Source organism: Ambystoma mexicanum, chromosome 2p (assembly GCF_040938575.1).
Source record: "Ambystoma mexicanum isolate Mex_15411 chromosome 2p, UKY_AmexF1_1, whole genome shotgun sequence".
NCBI lineage: Eukaryota > Metazoa > Chordata > Amphibia > Caudata > Ambystomatidae > Ambystoma > Ambystoma mexicanum.
The window spans coordinates 105,784,171-105,800,893 of NC_090923.1; the positions used below are offsets into that span (position 1 = coordinate 105,784,171).

The window sequence follows — 16,723 nt, forward strand, 5'->3', positions numbered from 1 at the left end:
GGAAGGGGCCTTTTGAAATTCAAGAAGTTTTAGGACCATTAACATACAAAGTGAAACAACCTGGTGCGAGACTGTCGTGCCAAACATATCATGTCAATTTACTAAAAAAATGGATACCACCCATTCAACCTATAGCTATGATTTCTAGTGAACCCTCATTGGAAGAACATTTTCCCCAGCTTAAAGAAAGAATAGGAGTTGAAAGTTTGAATATTAATCCTGAACTGAAGTCTGCCGAAAAGTCCGAGCTGGACCATCTCTTGCAAGAGTTTGCGGAAATCTTTTCTTCTCTTCCAGGGAGAACTAATCTAACATGTCATCACATAACCACCAAACCCGGCTCTATCGTTCGTCTCAGACCCTACCGAATCCCTGAATCAAAGATACAAGCTATCAATCAAGAAGTGAAGGAAATGTTAGATTTAGGGATCATCGAACCTTCATATAGTGACTGGAGTTCTCCGGTGGTCTTAGTACCGAAGACAGACGGCACCGTAAGGTTTTGTATGGATTTCCGGAAAGTAAACGAAGTTTCCAAATTTGATGCCTATCCAATGCCACGAATAGAGGACCTCTTGAATAACCTGGGGAAGGCCAAGTTTCTAACTACCATTGATCTAACCAAAGGTTATTGGCAGATTCCTTTGTTACCATCGGACAAAGAAAAGACGGCGTTTGCAACACCTACTGGGTTATATCAATTCACGGTACTACCCTTTGGCCTACATGGGGCTCCGGCAACCTTTCAGAGGTTGATGAACCATCTAGTAAAAGGACATGAAAGTTATGTCGGAGCATATCTGGATGACATTATCATTTACAGTCAGAGCTGGGAGGAACATCTAATACATCTAAGGAAGATGTTTGAGACTCTGAGGGGGGCAGGATTGCACATAAACCCCAAGAAAACTCATGTGGCAACCTTCCATACGAAATATCTGGGGTATTATGTGGGTCAAGGGATGATAAAGCCTCAAGAGGAGAAAGTGAAGGCCATAAAGCAATTAAAATTCCCTGAAACCCCGAAGCAAGTAAGGGCCCTTCTGGGGTTTGTGGGGTACTACAGAAGGTTTATTCCACATTTTTCCACGTTGGCTTCTCCTTTAACCGACCTATTGAGAAAAACCAATGGGAACAGAAAAGCTTGGAAAACGGTTGAAACCCTAAGGGCCTTCAATGGCTTAAAAGAAGCTCTAACTAATCAGGCGGTTTTACACTGTCCTGATTTTAGTGCACCATTTGTTCTACAAACGGATGCCTCAGGTACAGGTCTTGGGGCAGTACTTTACCAAAAGGAAGGAGGAAGAGAAAGGCCTATCCTATTCATAAGTAGAAAGTTGCTACCTCATGAACAAAGCTACCCAACCATCGAGAAGGAATGTTTGGCGGTCAAGTGGGCCATTGAAACACTTAGGTATTACCTACTTGGTCGAGAGTTTACACTGGTAACTGACCATGCACCGTTAGTTTGGCTATCCCGAAACAAGGACTCGAACCAACGAGTGTTGAGGTGGTTCCTTTCCCTTCAGCCCTTCTCATTTAAAACTATTCACCAACCGGGGAAGATGCTTTCACAGGCTGATTTCTTGTCCAGAGCGGAAACCCTTCCCGAGCGTAAGGGCTTAGTAGAGGGGGTGTGACGGAGTCAGTCTATACATGGGTAGTAACATATAGACATTAGTCCATTCAGGAAGACCAGGAAGCCACAGATGTATGGACTTTCCTCTAATGTTTTGACTCTGTTTTGGGTTGCCTAGGAAACGGCTCGTGAGGAAGAGAGAGCGGAGGACGACGGTTTTGAGTGGGCTTACTGATCAACGTGAAGAAAAGAAGAGGAAAAAGTTATAAAAAGTTAAAAGAAACCAAGTGGCGCCGTTGCGCTGAATTGGGAGTTCGGTGATTGTGCAGCTTAAAAAGCACTCGTCTGGTTAGTTGGTTTACCGAGGGGACGGAGAAACGAATTCTCGGATGCAACCGAGGCACAGTGGCAGAGCCGTTGAGGGAAGGCGTTCAAGGGCTGGTGACTTGAACGGAGCGGCGAGAAGCGACCAGACCTTCAATCTCGATAGGTCTCTGTGTGAACGAGAGAGACTAGTGAGTGACGCCGAGGCAGGAGACACGGCTTGTTTGTTTACACAGCTGAGGGGGCGGAGACGGAGAGCTGACATCGCTGACGATCGCTGGTTCCTGAAGGGGGTGGAGTCGCTACCCCTTCGAAGGCCGTTGCCTTAACAGCCGGATGATCACGGGTAAGCCGTGTATCGACAGAGAGAGAGAGAGAGGGAGAAAGTGCTATAAGGGAAACGGAACGTGTGAGAACTGGTGAAAGCAGAAGACTGCTCACGAAGGAGGGAAAAATATATTGTCAAGTGAAATTAGAGGGAAAAGACCCTTACAAGGCAATCTGGTATACAAAGTGAGTAAAGAAAGAAAGATTGAGAAGAAAGGTTTAACACATCAGCCCAGAGAGTCATGATAAATGGACTGCAAATAAAGGAAGACCTCTTACTCTAGAACGTGATGCCACAAGACTTAAGAAACACTGTCATATTGAAAAGGACAAGAGAGGGGAGAATAAAGTTTAAAGAGATGTGAAGGAGTTATAACATAGGAAGTACTAATGTATTAGTGCAAGAAGAAACCAAAAAGAGAGATAACAAGACGTTGTGTTGCAGAAGAGGAGAGCAGTAAATAAAGTAAAGAAAGAGCGAAAGTAAAGGCATTTAAAGACTTACCTGAGAAGAACAGTCCAAGAGTGTTATATCAGAAAGTCTTGGGTTTCAAACCTACTGCCAGGAAAGACGTATCCTTTTCAACCTAAAATATAACTTGTTAAAAAAATAAAAGAAGAGGATTCTCGTTGTAATTCTCACCACCTACGTATTGGCTCCGAGTCTCATTCATGCTTTAAGACGATATATTGTTACACCCATGAAACATGCCTATTGAAGACTCAGAAGACAATAGACCTCTTATTCAGTCTGGGATTCTCCATCAACGAGAAGAGATCCAGCTTAGACCCCATCAGGTCAAACAGTTTCTAGGGGTTCTAATTCGGACAAAAGACGGCCTTGAATTCCCCTCCAACGAGAGGGTTCAAAACATGCTGTTTCAGATCCCTCAGTGTGTATTTATTTTGTATTTTGAATGTATTTTCCCTCATCCAAAGCTTGTCCTTGTCTTCCTTCCCTCTTCTAACTTTTGCCTCCCTTTTGACAATATCCAAGTACTCCTGGCAATCTCGAATCGTGAACTGTTCTAACCTTGTGATCCTCGACAACAGATCCCCTGTTCCATTGACACCTGGGCAGGCCTATTGACTTTTATCTACGTTTTAGAATGATTCTATATGCCTTGACAAAAGTATTGCCTATGATTTTTATCCCCTATTCTCTTGTGTTAATTCATGTGCTAAGTGTGTTTGACTTCAGTAACATTTCTTCTTGCGGGTACGCCTTTCTTTCGTAAGACCGAACTGTCATTACTGTCAAAAAGTGATTGCGTATTAACCCACGGTAACGTCTTTGTTTCACAACACTGGTCCGTCAAATCCAATGTACTTACCTTGAATTGAACTGCACAAGAGGAATTGGTTGTGTGTAGTATATTTTGAAGTGTGGTTTTAATTTAATAGAAGTGAAGTGTTTTATGAACAGATGGTTTAAAAATAAATGTACTTATATTTTTTAACCAGAAACCATGAGTCAGTGTTTGTTTGAGCCACAGTAATTGTAGTACTTTGTGTAATCTTTACTACTGCTCATTTGCTCTTGAGATGAGTCTGGCTGCTCCGCTACTGCTCTGTGTAGTACGGGCTTGTACCAAAGGTGAAATTGTACTACCACCTGTAGTCTTAATCTTGTGTAGTGGTCCCTAAGGGCACTTCCCAGGATTCTGCCTAACACGCGGTAGAAAAGTTAGGGTAGATACCACTGTCACCAGCCAAGTCTTAATGTTAAGGGAGCAAAACAAGGCTCCAGGAGGCACAGATAAAAAGGGATAGGAATGAACCCTTTCCAATACGCCATGTAAGATGGGGTGTACTGGATCTCTGGTAATTATGACTATATAAAGTTAATGACAACTTTACATGTTTCTGGGGGACAGTAGTCAGCCCCAGGAAAATGTAGTCATTGGGAAGTGTAAAAGACAACCCTGTGTCACTGCACTGAAGGTGCTGTGTAACACACACAAACAGTTGGGCTCATGGAGTGGTGTGGCTCCAGAGCCCAAGATCACACAAACAGTCAAAATACACATGGCAAAACACATGTAAGAGTGGGAAAAAGGTTCACACTCTTACCAAGTGGACGACATTCACCCCAGAAATCCAGTGAAGCTGCTGAGGGACTCCCTAGGTAAGGGGAAATTAGCCATAGAATGAGAATTCTCCCTAACACCCTTCTGTGCATTACCGCGCTTGGGTTGACAGCCTGCGAGCGAAACTCACACGAAAGTCGGTAGAACACGCCCACTGCCATAAGGATATGCTTTGTCACTAACAGAAATGTTACAGGAACAGCGAGAAAGGGCATACAGTGGATCCCCTCAGCCCTCCACATGATGTGGGGTGTGTTGATCTCACAATGTAAGATGTAGAGAGAATAAACACCATTTTCCCTACCCTTGAGAACATGTGTTCTGAAGGTAAGTAAATAACTAGTAAGAAAGGGAATACCCCGTTGCCCCCAGCACTCCACATAAAGTGGTGTGTGCTGATCTCGCAATGGGGATTGTACAAAGGTTAAAAAGTACCCTTCTACCCTTCAGAACATTACTTCACACAAGGTAAATAGCAAAAAAATATAAAGGGAAGCCCAACAGGCTCCCCAGCAACACTGCACAGAAAGTGATGTGTGGTGCAATAATAACATGTAGAAGCCAAAAAAGTTACAGGAACATAAGATTCCAAAAATAATTATGGGGAGTCACAGAAATGACTTCCTTAGATAGAGTAAAAGAACGGGAGAGGGGGGGGGAATGTTCCCACTCACTCACTCAGTCCAGCAAAAAGTGCTGGGGGTCTCAAGTGCGAGGGAGATTTAGCATAAATTTGAAACTCTAGCCTAACAGGGTCCAAGTACAAAACCACTGCAGGAGTTCTTTCACTGTCAGCTTCCTAGCAAAGGGGGAGAGAAGACTCCATTGGTACCACTCTGAGTAGTGGGTATACCATTTCCGCAGGTAGGGATCAACATTATTGGTCCCCTTGATCCTCCAACATCCTCTGGCAGCAGGTGTATACTGGTGGTTATCTATGCCACCAGATTGTCTGAGTCCATGCCACTCAAAGCAGTTACTGGCATGCTTTTGGCAACTCTACTAGGGTTAGCTTCCATAAAAATAATTTAATTATGCCTTGGCTTGAAATTCACACCTTTCACAATACCAAGCAAATATACAAGGAAGAAAAAGGAAAATATAAAATATCCCATAGGGTGGGAAGAGCAACCTTTCACAAATAACTCTGCATATACATAGAATCAAATACCTCACTCAAAAACAATTGCAACATCCAGACATGTATAAAAATAGACGAAAACAGCATTATATCATAATGTCATAAAACATAAAGTGACAAAAGTGCATTCTCGATCCATAGAGTCCTTACCAGCCTTACTTATTTCAACACAGAAAAACTGAAACATTTCATCCTAAAACTTTATCATAAAGCTTAACGTGACAATAGTGTATTTCTAATTTGGAACATAATTATGTATTAGGTGGAAATATGTGCAATAAAAATCCAATCAGTGCAAGTTTTAAGGAAACCTGCAGACCCGCAAGTATCCGATGCCAAAATTCCAGCAGAGTGATAGATCTAACGTCCTCTAGAGATTTACCCAAATGTAGGTGTCTAGGTGTTAGAAGACCGCTGCATTCCACTACTAGATGTTCAAGCGTTTCAACTTGGGCAGAGACATTATAGAACCTGCATGTCCTATTACATCATTCACTCTTAGATCGCACTCCCATCATTTCATTTGTGGGAAACAAATTAAAACTGGCTCTGAGAAATTGGCCTCTCCAATAGGAGTTGGGGAACTTTTTCAGGTAGTCTGATAGAGTATTAAAGGGTCTCTCCCCAATGACCACATGAGAAAATAGCCTAAACGTTTTACAGTCATTAATTGTTCATATCCTGTCCGGTCGCCAGAGTTTCACTTTAAGTTCGGATGGAAAGGATAATAACATGTTGATAATTGCTTTTATCGAGTTCAAAATAAAGTGGCAGTGCGTAATCCATGCATTAAATACAGTATAACTAATATTTCATACATCATTTTTAGAGAATCAAATAGGGAGCCTATGTGCGCTGTTTTGATTTTCCCGAATAAGGGCAGGGTTTTCCAGTCCACAAGAGTCTGTAATGAAATTAGGCCTATTCATATCAGAAGGTTGGTGTAGGAACCCCATTGGGCAACCTCAAGACATTTCCCCCAAAAATGCGTTCAATGTAGCACCACGAAATGGAGTTGTATGTTAGTACAATTTCCATCCATAAGTTGGGATTGGAACAGCCATGCATTTGTAGAATTTTAAGACCAGTAACAAAGAAAACCGCCCAAATCTAAAGTTAGTCCTAGTGGCTTGGGATGCAGCGCAACAGCTTTATGTTTCAGAATAGTGAACAATTTCAAGTTGTTACCTGCTACAGGCATAAAAAAACCTAGATACACAAGAGGGCACTACCTCCAGGTCAGCTTGATTTATTTCCACTTAGTCAATCTGGTTTCTTTTTTGGATGATCTCATAATAGCACTTAGGTTTTAACAGAGTTAAGGGATAGATCATTATCTTTAACATATAGTTGCAGAGCACAAAGTTGCCTCTGGAAACTTATACACATATTCTCTGAAAGAAATAGTTAGTGAAGCCAATAGCATTATATTCGGGAAAGAGGCATAACCATTTCTAAGTAAAGAAAGATTTTGCATATACATTTCAGAATGGCAGAACATTCCTAAGGTATGTAATAACTTTTGTCAATGTTAACTCTCGGAGTTAGTTACCAACAAACTCCTTTTGCAAGTAAGTAACTTTTAAACACTTAATCTCTTGACTTGGCTGTCAGGGAGAATGATCAAAAATGTGCCAATTCCTCTCTACCTTGGAGGCCAGCAGCACTTTTGCTGGACTGTAGGACTTTTTCCTTTTTAACCTGGAGACAGTGAGACCTGTTACCCACTCTCTCATGTATTTTTCTGTGATTTGAACTCTGTTTCTCTTTTGGTTTTTGGAGTCTGACAAACTCCATAGGCATCTTTTTACATTGTGAAGCACAGCACCTTCAGTGCAGTGGCACAGGGAAATCTTTCAGACTTGCCAAAGGTTTAAATACCTTCTCTTGGATAAACTACTCTTTCCAAGAGCAGTAAAGTGAAATTGACTTTACTTACATTTGTAACTTTCCAGACCCAGCACACACTAACTTACAATAGGGGTTACTTAGTATCCCCTTTGTCTAGTTTATCATGTAACATTTTCCTGTTACCCTTTCTACAACTAATGGCTGGTGGCAGTGGTTTACTTTTAATTTCCGTGGTGTGACTACCGCGCGCTGCGTCCGCTGTTGCAGTAAAGAACCCCTGAGTGGCATTTTTGTCAAAATGGCCCCGGTCGTCTTTTTTCGCTATTTCTTTGTGGAAAGGTCCTTCTTGAGATTTACGTTGCGCGCCAAACCAGGTTTGGTCCTTTTGTTAATTTTGTCTTTGGCGGGATTGACGAGTAAAGCCCGCCTCTGGCTCCAGAGTGTCTGGCAGGGGCAGGAAGTGAGGGAGGTGCCCGAAACTCCATGTGCATAATCTCCTAGGTTACAGGAATGCACCCAAAGGTGATTGGCCGGCTGGCTTTCCACCAAGGACAGCCACCCTGCTGGTTGATTGGCAGCTAGGCTGGAATGAATGGGAGAAACCTGCATAAAATGCAAGGCTTTTTAGGTTGGCATAAATGACCACTGAATGAAGGAATCCGAAGAAGAACTTGGGAGAGACGCCTGCTGCAACTCCTGGTCCATTGGGTTACCCATTGAAGCCCTGCTGCTGTGCTGTAGCTCCGAATTCGTCTCGACTAGAGAAGCCCTGCAAGGACGACTTCTCCCCTTGAGTTGGTGGGACCACTCAACTCCAAAGTAAGCCTTCCTGGACATCCTCTTGAAGCTGGCTGTACTTCCACTGCTGCTGCTGCTGTTGGAACCGAAGTGCCAGGGAGAGGAACATCAGATCCAGTGTGTTGCTTTTAAGTTGGACCCGAGCTTCAGGAAGATCATCCGGATTCCCAGGAAGCAGGGCTGACCAAGCCTGAGCCACCTCAACAGAGTGCTGGACCCCAGATGCGAGGAAAGCCCGAAGGGGTATCTGAGAACCACAGTGGTGCTATTTGCTTGAGACGCGAGTAGCTGAAACTGCGAAGTGCCACTGATTTGAAGATTGCCGGTTGCTGTCGCTGACCGCCCCATTGCAGTGCAGGAGTCCCCAGAAGTCCTCCCTCTTGTCCCCACGACTGAGGCCCAGGAACAGGATCTGTGGAGCTGCACAGGAACAGAAGCCAGCTGGAACCATTTCTTCTAACCAAAGGTACTGTACAGTCTAAGAGAACTTAGCTCTTGTTGTGTAGCCTTACTTGCTCTCAGTTGAGACTTGTCTTGGTTGCTCTGTAGAGTTGCTTGCATCTTCTACTCCTCACAAGCCTAACAGCTTGTGGCCCTACATTGATTCTTCATTTCTACAAAGACTTCTAAAACATTGCGCAAGACTTTTACTTACCTGCAAGAAGTGCTTCAGCTTACCTAGACTTTTGCTAACTTGACATTGCCTGGCCTAGCTCCCTGAATGACTCATCTCTCCTCTGACATGGTGGTGCACCTATCCTTCCAGGAAGGGGTTAACTTACTCTGCAATGGGGGGGTTTCAAAAGTACTTACCTGCTTCAGAATATTTGTGTGATCTCTTGTATATTCTGATAACCCTTTTCATTGACACCAATCTCAGTATTGCTCTAAATGTGCCAGCGATATATTAATGTCCACAGTGTCCTAGCTATTTGTCACCTGATGTCTGAGTGCCATCCCAAATGGGTATTTGCTGATTTAGAGTGTGTATTTTGAAGTGTATTTGTGTGTTATTGTTATATTGCCCCTTCTGAAGAAGGCTTATTCAAACTGACTGTTAAATCAATTAATAATTGTTTAATCAAGAAACCTTGAGTGTAAGTGTTTATTTCGATACTTGTCACTGTGAATCTCTGTGGAACTACTCTACTGCTCACCTTGAGATAAGCCTGGCTGCTCAACCACACTACCAACCTGTGTAGTACAGACTTATACCAAATGTCGGGTTCCTATTGCCAGGAGGCTAAGGTTGTTTTGGTGCACCCGAAGGGTACTACCCGAAATTCTTACCTAACATGGCTGGAACATTCCTCATGGCTGGGTGCATCTCTGTGAATTTGGTGCCTTTTTCTGGAGCACAGAAGAAGACAATATCTCCGGTTGGATTCTCGTCATTTGCAAGGTCCAGCACTATGGATGCCCACAAAGTTTCAGTGAGATTCGGAAGACCGTGCACCGCACAATGGCTCGAAGTCCCAGTGTATCGGGGTATTGCAGCCTGGGATGGCTCAAAATGCACATCTTCTTGAGTCTATTAGGTTTCACCAGGCTCTGGGTCGTCGTTTTCAGAGTCCCCAGGTCGATTGGAAGGAAGGGTAACTGCGGGGCTTGGTTACACAGCAGGCTCTCTGGTAGCTTGAAATCTTTTCAGCCGCAAATTCTTAATCTTCCTCTTCCGTTTTGGTTCCAGTGGCCGACTACCTCTTCAGCTTCCAGGATCAGACTTTTATGCAGGAACACAGCCAATCAAACAGCCACGCAACATTCAGATTTGGGTGGTTGGTTGTCCTTTCTGGACAGCCAGCTTGACCAGTTTCAACTGGATTCCTCACAGGCAACCTTCAGAAATTGTACATACCTACGCCGGAACTACATACCCTGATAATGACTCACTTCCATAATTCCAAACTTGCTGGTATAGGGTCATTGCCTCCACATCGGAACTCATCCAGTGTCAATTCGGGTGGCCTGAGATGCTCAAGACCATTCTGGAGTACCTACAGTCCTGTCCCATTTGCACTACTACCAAGACATGTAAAAAGAGTATAGTGGGATTTCTACACCCACTGGAAATCCCACCATGATCTTGGCACACTATTGCCCCTTATTTTATTGTGAAATTGTCAAAGTCCAATGGTTACTCCTGCTTCATGGTGGTTGACTGTTACTCTAAAATGGCTCCTTTTATACCATCGACGGGACTGCACATAGCCAGATGGCAGACATGTTTTTCATCCAGGTGTTCCATTTTCCTGGGCTTCTGGAAACAGATTGTGGTTCTCAATATATATCCTGTTACTGGATAGCCCTATGCCATCTCCTGAAAGCAGTATGAACTTCCAGATCTGGTTACGGACCTCAGTCCAATGGCATGACTGAATGCACCAATCAATCTCTTAACAGTTCTCTACCATGCTATTCTCATTTCATGCAATCTAACTGGAGTACCCATCTGGTTTCTGTAGAGGTCGCATATAACAACTCTGTGCATTCTGACACGGGCAGCAGTCCATACTACTGTAACTGTGGGTTCCATTCCAAATTACTACCTCAGGCACTCATCAAGCCAGGTCTTGTCCTTGCTGCTGATGCCCAGATGCGCCTCTTGCAGGAAGCCCACCTTAACATGTCTGAGCAGCTTCCTCTTTCAGGAACAGATGAAGAAGGCAGCAGACAAGAACTGATCTCTGAAACCGGCATATGAAGTGGGTGACGGGGTTTGGTTGTCAACCTCATATTTCCTTGCTTGTAACATACCTCATAAATTAGCAACCAAGTTCTCAGAACCCGCTACCACATCACTGCTAGAATATCTTCAGTGGCTTTCTGTCTCTGCTTTTCCTCTACTTGGAAGATCCATCCTGTGTTTCATGTTTCACAGCTTTAGCTAGATCGCTCTGGTCCTATCCAGGTCTCTTGCGTTCCTGGATTTCAGGGAGAAATAATGTGATTCTTGTCTACGGAAGGGTTGTCTATCCTATTTGGTGGCCTGGAGAAGATATTCTGCCTACGATCGTACCAGAGGACCAGCTTCACCTGTTCACTCACCTCAACTTCTTAGTCGTTTCTACCATCAACATCCCTAAAAGCCCGGTGCCCCGTCTGGTCTTGGAGGGCGCCAGTATGTCACTCCGCACAACCGCGGCACCCACCGTTGGCGAATGTTTCCTCTGTGGTGCCTCAGTGGCCCATTTCAGTGTACGCATCAGGCTCCACCATCTCTGGGTGGCCACCATGCTGGTTATGGTGTGCAGGCGTGGGGAACCAGTGTCCAGGTTCCCTGCATGTGAAATTCACATGGACCATTGCCAGGAGCAACCTAGCTCTGAAGACCATTGGCGTTGAGCTGAACAGTGTGTCAGTTTCTTCCGGTTTCCCTTTGAGGAAACTCTCCTGTAGCCTTGCCTGCAGGTTCCTGTGTTCCTTCTCGCTTGTTTTCCCTTCTGTTCCTCTACTTGTCTGTCACTGCCTTCTTGTCAGACCTTCCCTTTCTGTTGTTGGTTTCCTTTACCTTTTCTGCCACCTGCCATCCAGTGTTCATACTGTCCTGAAGTCTCTGCAGATTGGTGGCTGCGCTTGTTGTCCTGGTGGAGTGTCCTTGTCCCCACTGCAGTGGGAAGTTCTACCATGCTGCCTAGCCTTAGACTAGACCTGAACCACCGGAAACGTGGCAACTTCTGACGGTCTTCAGCAACACTTACGAGCCATGAAATCAAAAATGGCAGCACCAGCGCGAAGCTCAGCTTGACAGTTCTTGGCAAGCCTGTTTATCTGCTGCATGATGAATATGTCAGAGGTGAACCCAATGCCTAGTTTTTCTCCCTATTCTACCTGAGGAAGAGGCCACTGAAAAGAAAATTGGGCTTTGTTTCATGGCCCTTCACAACTGTCTGGTCCATTTCATGCACGTTAGTCTGTCATCCAAAAGTAGTGTCTTTCAAGCCTCTTCATTAAATGATTACGGTTCCCTGATCCGTCGTCCAGCATTATGTGAATTTTCACGGCATGTGCATTTATTTGTAAATGGACTTCATATTGAAAAATTAGCTGACTGACACAAGGACCTCCTGGACGATTGATCGATTATTCTCTTGCCAGTACCATTATAGTGGACTTGATCTTGTTTGAAGTATATATGTTTTAATGATGCCGCGAGTATTGCAGTGTTTGGTCTATGTTTCTTCTCTTTGCCATTTCTGTGGTTTTGCTCACTCACTTTATCCTTTACCTACATTTTCTAAAGGTCGCAATGAAGCATCCATCTGCTGTAACTGCTTGCAACCTGGACCTAGAAAACCTGGTGACGGATTCCAACCGCAGTATCGCCACACTTGCCATCACCACCCTCCTCAAAACTGGCAGTGAAAGCAGCATTGATCGTCTCATGAAGCAGATCTCATCCTTCATGTCCGAGATCTCTGATGAGTTTAAGGTCTGCGCAATGCCTATGACTTTATCAAAGATGTTTCATGTGCATTCTCATTTCATCGCTGGTTACAATAGCTGGCCCTTCAAGGATATTTTTTTTATTCATTGCATACTGTAAATTCAGACATCTATTATTTATGAAGCACTGTGTGTGGTTTTGGCATTAAACAGTGCTAAGCAAAATAACCATTTGATGCAGTTTACATGGCTAGTGCATGTGTTGCTTTAATTATACTCCACCTTTGGTGCATGCGCTAGGAAAGGGTGTTGCCTTAAAGTATAGGCATTTTATAACTGAAACAGTCACTGTTGTCTGGATGATGGAGGTGGTATGTAGGCAGGTACTTTGCCAGGTACTTTGTGGAAAAGGTGGCACGAGCTTCCAAGTCAGAGATTGTTGGATATCTTTTTCAGAATGTAATTTACATTGTCAGAATAGGCAAACTGATGTATAGTTGTAGAGTATTGCAGAAGTAGAGCGCTGATTGAATGGTGACTGCAATAAAAGAAAAGGCAACTTTGGTTGTTAGAGGTTGCACTGCCTTAGCTTAAAAACATGTACTCTATGCATGGTCTCTATTTTCTTTTAACCTTCTTTATTTGTGTTGCTGTTTAGGTTGTGGTGGTGCAAGCGATCAATGCCCTATGTCAGAAGTATCCACGCAAGCATTCTGTCATGATGAACTTCCTCTTCACAATGCTCCGGGAGGAGGTAGGAGTGCTGGAACTGCATGGGTTATGCACTATTAAAGGGTGGACTGAATAGGTCACGCTGTGCCTTTTGTCTTAGATTTCATCTTGAAAATGTTTTCCCTTGCCTTGGGGGGAGGGGGTGCGGGTGGGACGAGTGCCAGTCTGCACAAATGTAAAGTGCTAGGGTGGGAAGGGAAATGCAGGGTAGAGAGTAGAGAGCGCACGTGAAAGAGGGGAGGCAGGTAACAGGCACTAGGCGAGTGCCAAGAGGAGGCCAGGAAGGGCAAGTGCCAGGGAATTGCATGGGGTGCGGGTCCACATGCTTAGTGCGAGGAGGTGGGTGGGGTTGCTGTGGAGGTGGGCCTGTAGAACTCTGAGAGAACCAGGCAGCCAATCACTGTGGCAGATGTGGGCGTTAGCAGGGGAGGGGAGAGGGAAGGAAGAAGGGTAAAAGAGGGTCTTGAGGAGCTTACAGAATTTAAGGAGATCCAGCTCGAGCCTGAGAGGGCCAGGGAATCAATTCCAGAGGTAAATATACAGGTAAAGAGAATTCTTTAAAAAGTAGAGTACTATCATAATAAACAAACACAACCTAGAACCAATACAATACTTTGTGAAAGAAAACCACATTGTAAAAGTCTTATGGAATGGCAGTATGCAATGGCAGGTAAGTAAATCCACCGATATAATAAACTTTGGGGGTTCTTCTTCATGGGTAAGTAATAACTTTAGATATTCTTTTTAGAATGGCAACTCAAAGGTAAGCAAGACCTTTCTAAATCTTTGTTTCATATCCTTATGATTGAAACCACACCAACACAAGGTAAGTTACTTAATAATCTTTTGAGAGCCTATGCTTCAAGAGTCCTTTCCTATCTAATTCGGAGTCTCTTTCAGGGTCAGAAGAGGGGTCAAAAAAACAGGCACAATCTGTTGGAAAGTCAAGAGTTCCTGTGGAAATCTAAAGGGGTTAAGGGAAACACCCAAAAAGACTGAATAAAAAAAAGTCTGAATAGGACAATTTCAGCCAACGAAAAGTTTGAACTGTTGAAATATTTCATCAAACGCCCCATTCAGTGGCATTATGGTGAAGAAGGGGAGCGGGGGCTGCAGAGTTGTCCCCCGCACCCTTTCCCATAAAGTAAAAAAAAAAAAAAAGGCCCCTGCAATGCCTGTACACAGCGGAGTGTACCACCGACTGGTAAGTATGGGGGTGGGTCGGATCGGGGTATCTAAAATGGAAGCAGGAAGAAAAATCAAATGTTATTTTTGAACAAATAACATTTGGTCATTTCTTCCACGGTCATTTCGGATACGGGAAATTCACTAAAATGTGCGGTTAAGTAACAGTTCTTGTGTATAAAAGGGGTCAAGGACTTCGTAGAAGACTCCCTTGCATGTCTTCCTGCATTATGCCTGGGCGAACGTGAATGGATGAACTCCCACCCCCTAGCCACACAGGAGCAGCAGAATGACTTTAGGTAAGTATTACCTCAAGTCCCACAGTACTTTGGGAGCGATGAAGATGATGAAGCTGGATGCCTTCACGCGGTAGCAGTTACAGACCCGGTCTGCTGTTCCTTGATTGTGGTGACGAAAGGAGGAACCCTGGATGGGATTTCACAGCAGCAGTCGAGAGAGGTCACTCACAGCAAAAGTTTCATTGTGCTCCAATGCGGATCTTTGGTTTTGGTGCCTTTTCAGAAACACCAGTGAAGAACGGTTTTCGTCCGGTCGATTCGCCTCGCTTGCTCGTTCCTGCACTATGATGAAGGGACTTTGAGGAGTGGAATCTTGCTTCTGTGGGGTCCAGCAGGATTCAACCAAATATTCAAGAAGATTTGTTCTTCAGAAGACGATGCACTGCAGGACAGTCGCAGGTCCTAGGGTATTTGCGGTTTTTGCACAAGAAGGTCACAGCACGTCGTGTGATGGCTCAAATTGCAGGTCGTCCTGAGACTGAGTATGCCCACCAGTCCAGGGGAGGTTGTCGTTCTATTCAGAGCTTCCCTGTTGATTTGAAAACAGAATGACAGCAGTGGTCACTTAGCAGGCTTCACCGGTTTCTGGAAGGGGCAGCAGGCATCTCTGGTCATCTTCCTCTTCGGTTCTTCTGTTCCAGTGGTCGACTTGTCTTCAGCTTCAGGATCCAGGCCATTTATCCAGGAACCCAGCCAGTCAGCACTAATGATACATTCAAACTTTGGGGGTTGGCCAGCCTTCCAGTTCCAGGCAGGCATGCCAGAAGACAAAGGGCTGCAGAGTTTTTGACTCCTCCTTCCTTTCCTGCCTTCAGACACTGGAGCCTTTGAGGGTTTCCCAAGGGATTCCTGCCGAAGACAAAAGTCAAACCAGGACCTCCCCCACCCAATATGGCAGAAGAAGGACCAAGAAAGGACAAGCACAAGAGAAATGGTGAGAAAAGCAATAAGCCACCATTTTGGGTCAATGGTGACACTTCTGTGTATTACCTGGGATTTGTTCACAGCCCACTGGTAAAAATAACACAATGGTCGATAGTACACGTCCAATGCCACCAGCCATTCAGGTATGGTTGCCACTACAGGAGCAGTGAGAAAGGGGATACTATGGAACCCTCAGCACTCCACATAAGGTGGGGTGTGCTGACTGCACTATAGAACATGTAGAAAGGTTAAAAAGTATCCTTCTACCCATGGGAACATGTGTTCCCAAAAGAAAATACAAAGCGAAGCCCAAAGGCTCCCAGTAGCACTGCACAAAAGGTACTGCAAGCTAAAAGTAAATTACAGATGCCTTTCAAAATATGGAGTAAAACATGACTCTATAAAATAGAATACAAAAGTAATGAAGAAGGGTTCCCATATACAGAGTAAAAGAGTGAGTGGGGAAAAAGGCTCCCACTGACTCGGGAGACAGATATCAAAAAAACAAGGAGTCCAGCAAAATGTGCTGGGGTCTTGCTGGAGATTTGGCATGGAAATGAAAAATCTACCCAACATTCAGCCATCAGTAAGTTTATGTATTTCAATTGAAATGTCACAACAGATGAAAGCTTGCGACTAGTTAAGTCGGCACCAACAAATGCCAACCTTTTTAATGGCCTTATAAAAGCACATACGTTTTTTTTTATCACAATATAGTAGTAACTTCAATAGGAGGTGGGTTTTGAGGGTCATAATGCTTGCTCCTTGAGCCAGTGCAGAGCAGAGTTCCCGGTGCAAATGGAGCACTGAATTGAAACCATGAATAGCTTTTCAGGTTTGTTTTGTTGGGTATTTTGTGGATATTTGGGGCTTTGCGGTATTTTCTTACCGCCAAAATACCTTTAGCAATAATCACTCTCTGTATTCATATTGGATCACACATTACAATAATACATTGCATTATTTCAGAATTCAGACCTATTTAGATAATGTGCGCGATAATTTGCGTGGTTGGTTTATTTGTGGCCGCAATATCCAACATCCCTTGTTTTTTATCTAGATTGTTCTTGATCACTAGAGAGACCTC

The 16,723-nt window shown here is 44.1% G+C and overlaps 1 protein-coding gene across 1 annotated transcript in view; it reads left to right on the forward strand.

Moving 5' to 3' along the window:
* The window catches only part of COPG1 (COPI coat complex subunit gamma 1), a 569,339-nt gene that overhangs the window by 163,061 nt on the left and 389,555 nt on the right, over positions 1-16,723 (forward strand). Inside the window, exons 12-13 of the mRNA XM_069643344.1 lie at positions 12,354-12,542; positions 13,155-13,250. Of these exons, the coding sequence (XP_069499445.1) occupies positions 12,354-12,542; positions 13,155-13,250 (285 nt within the window). The remainder of the gene's footprint in view (positions 1-12,353; positions 12,543-13,154; positions 13,251-16,723) is intronic.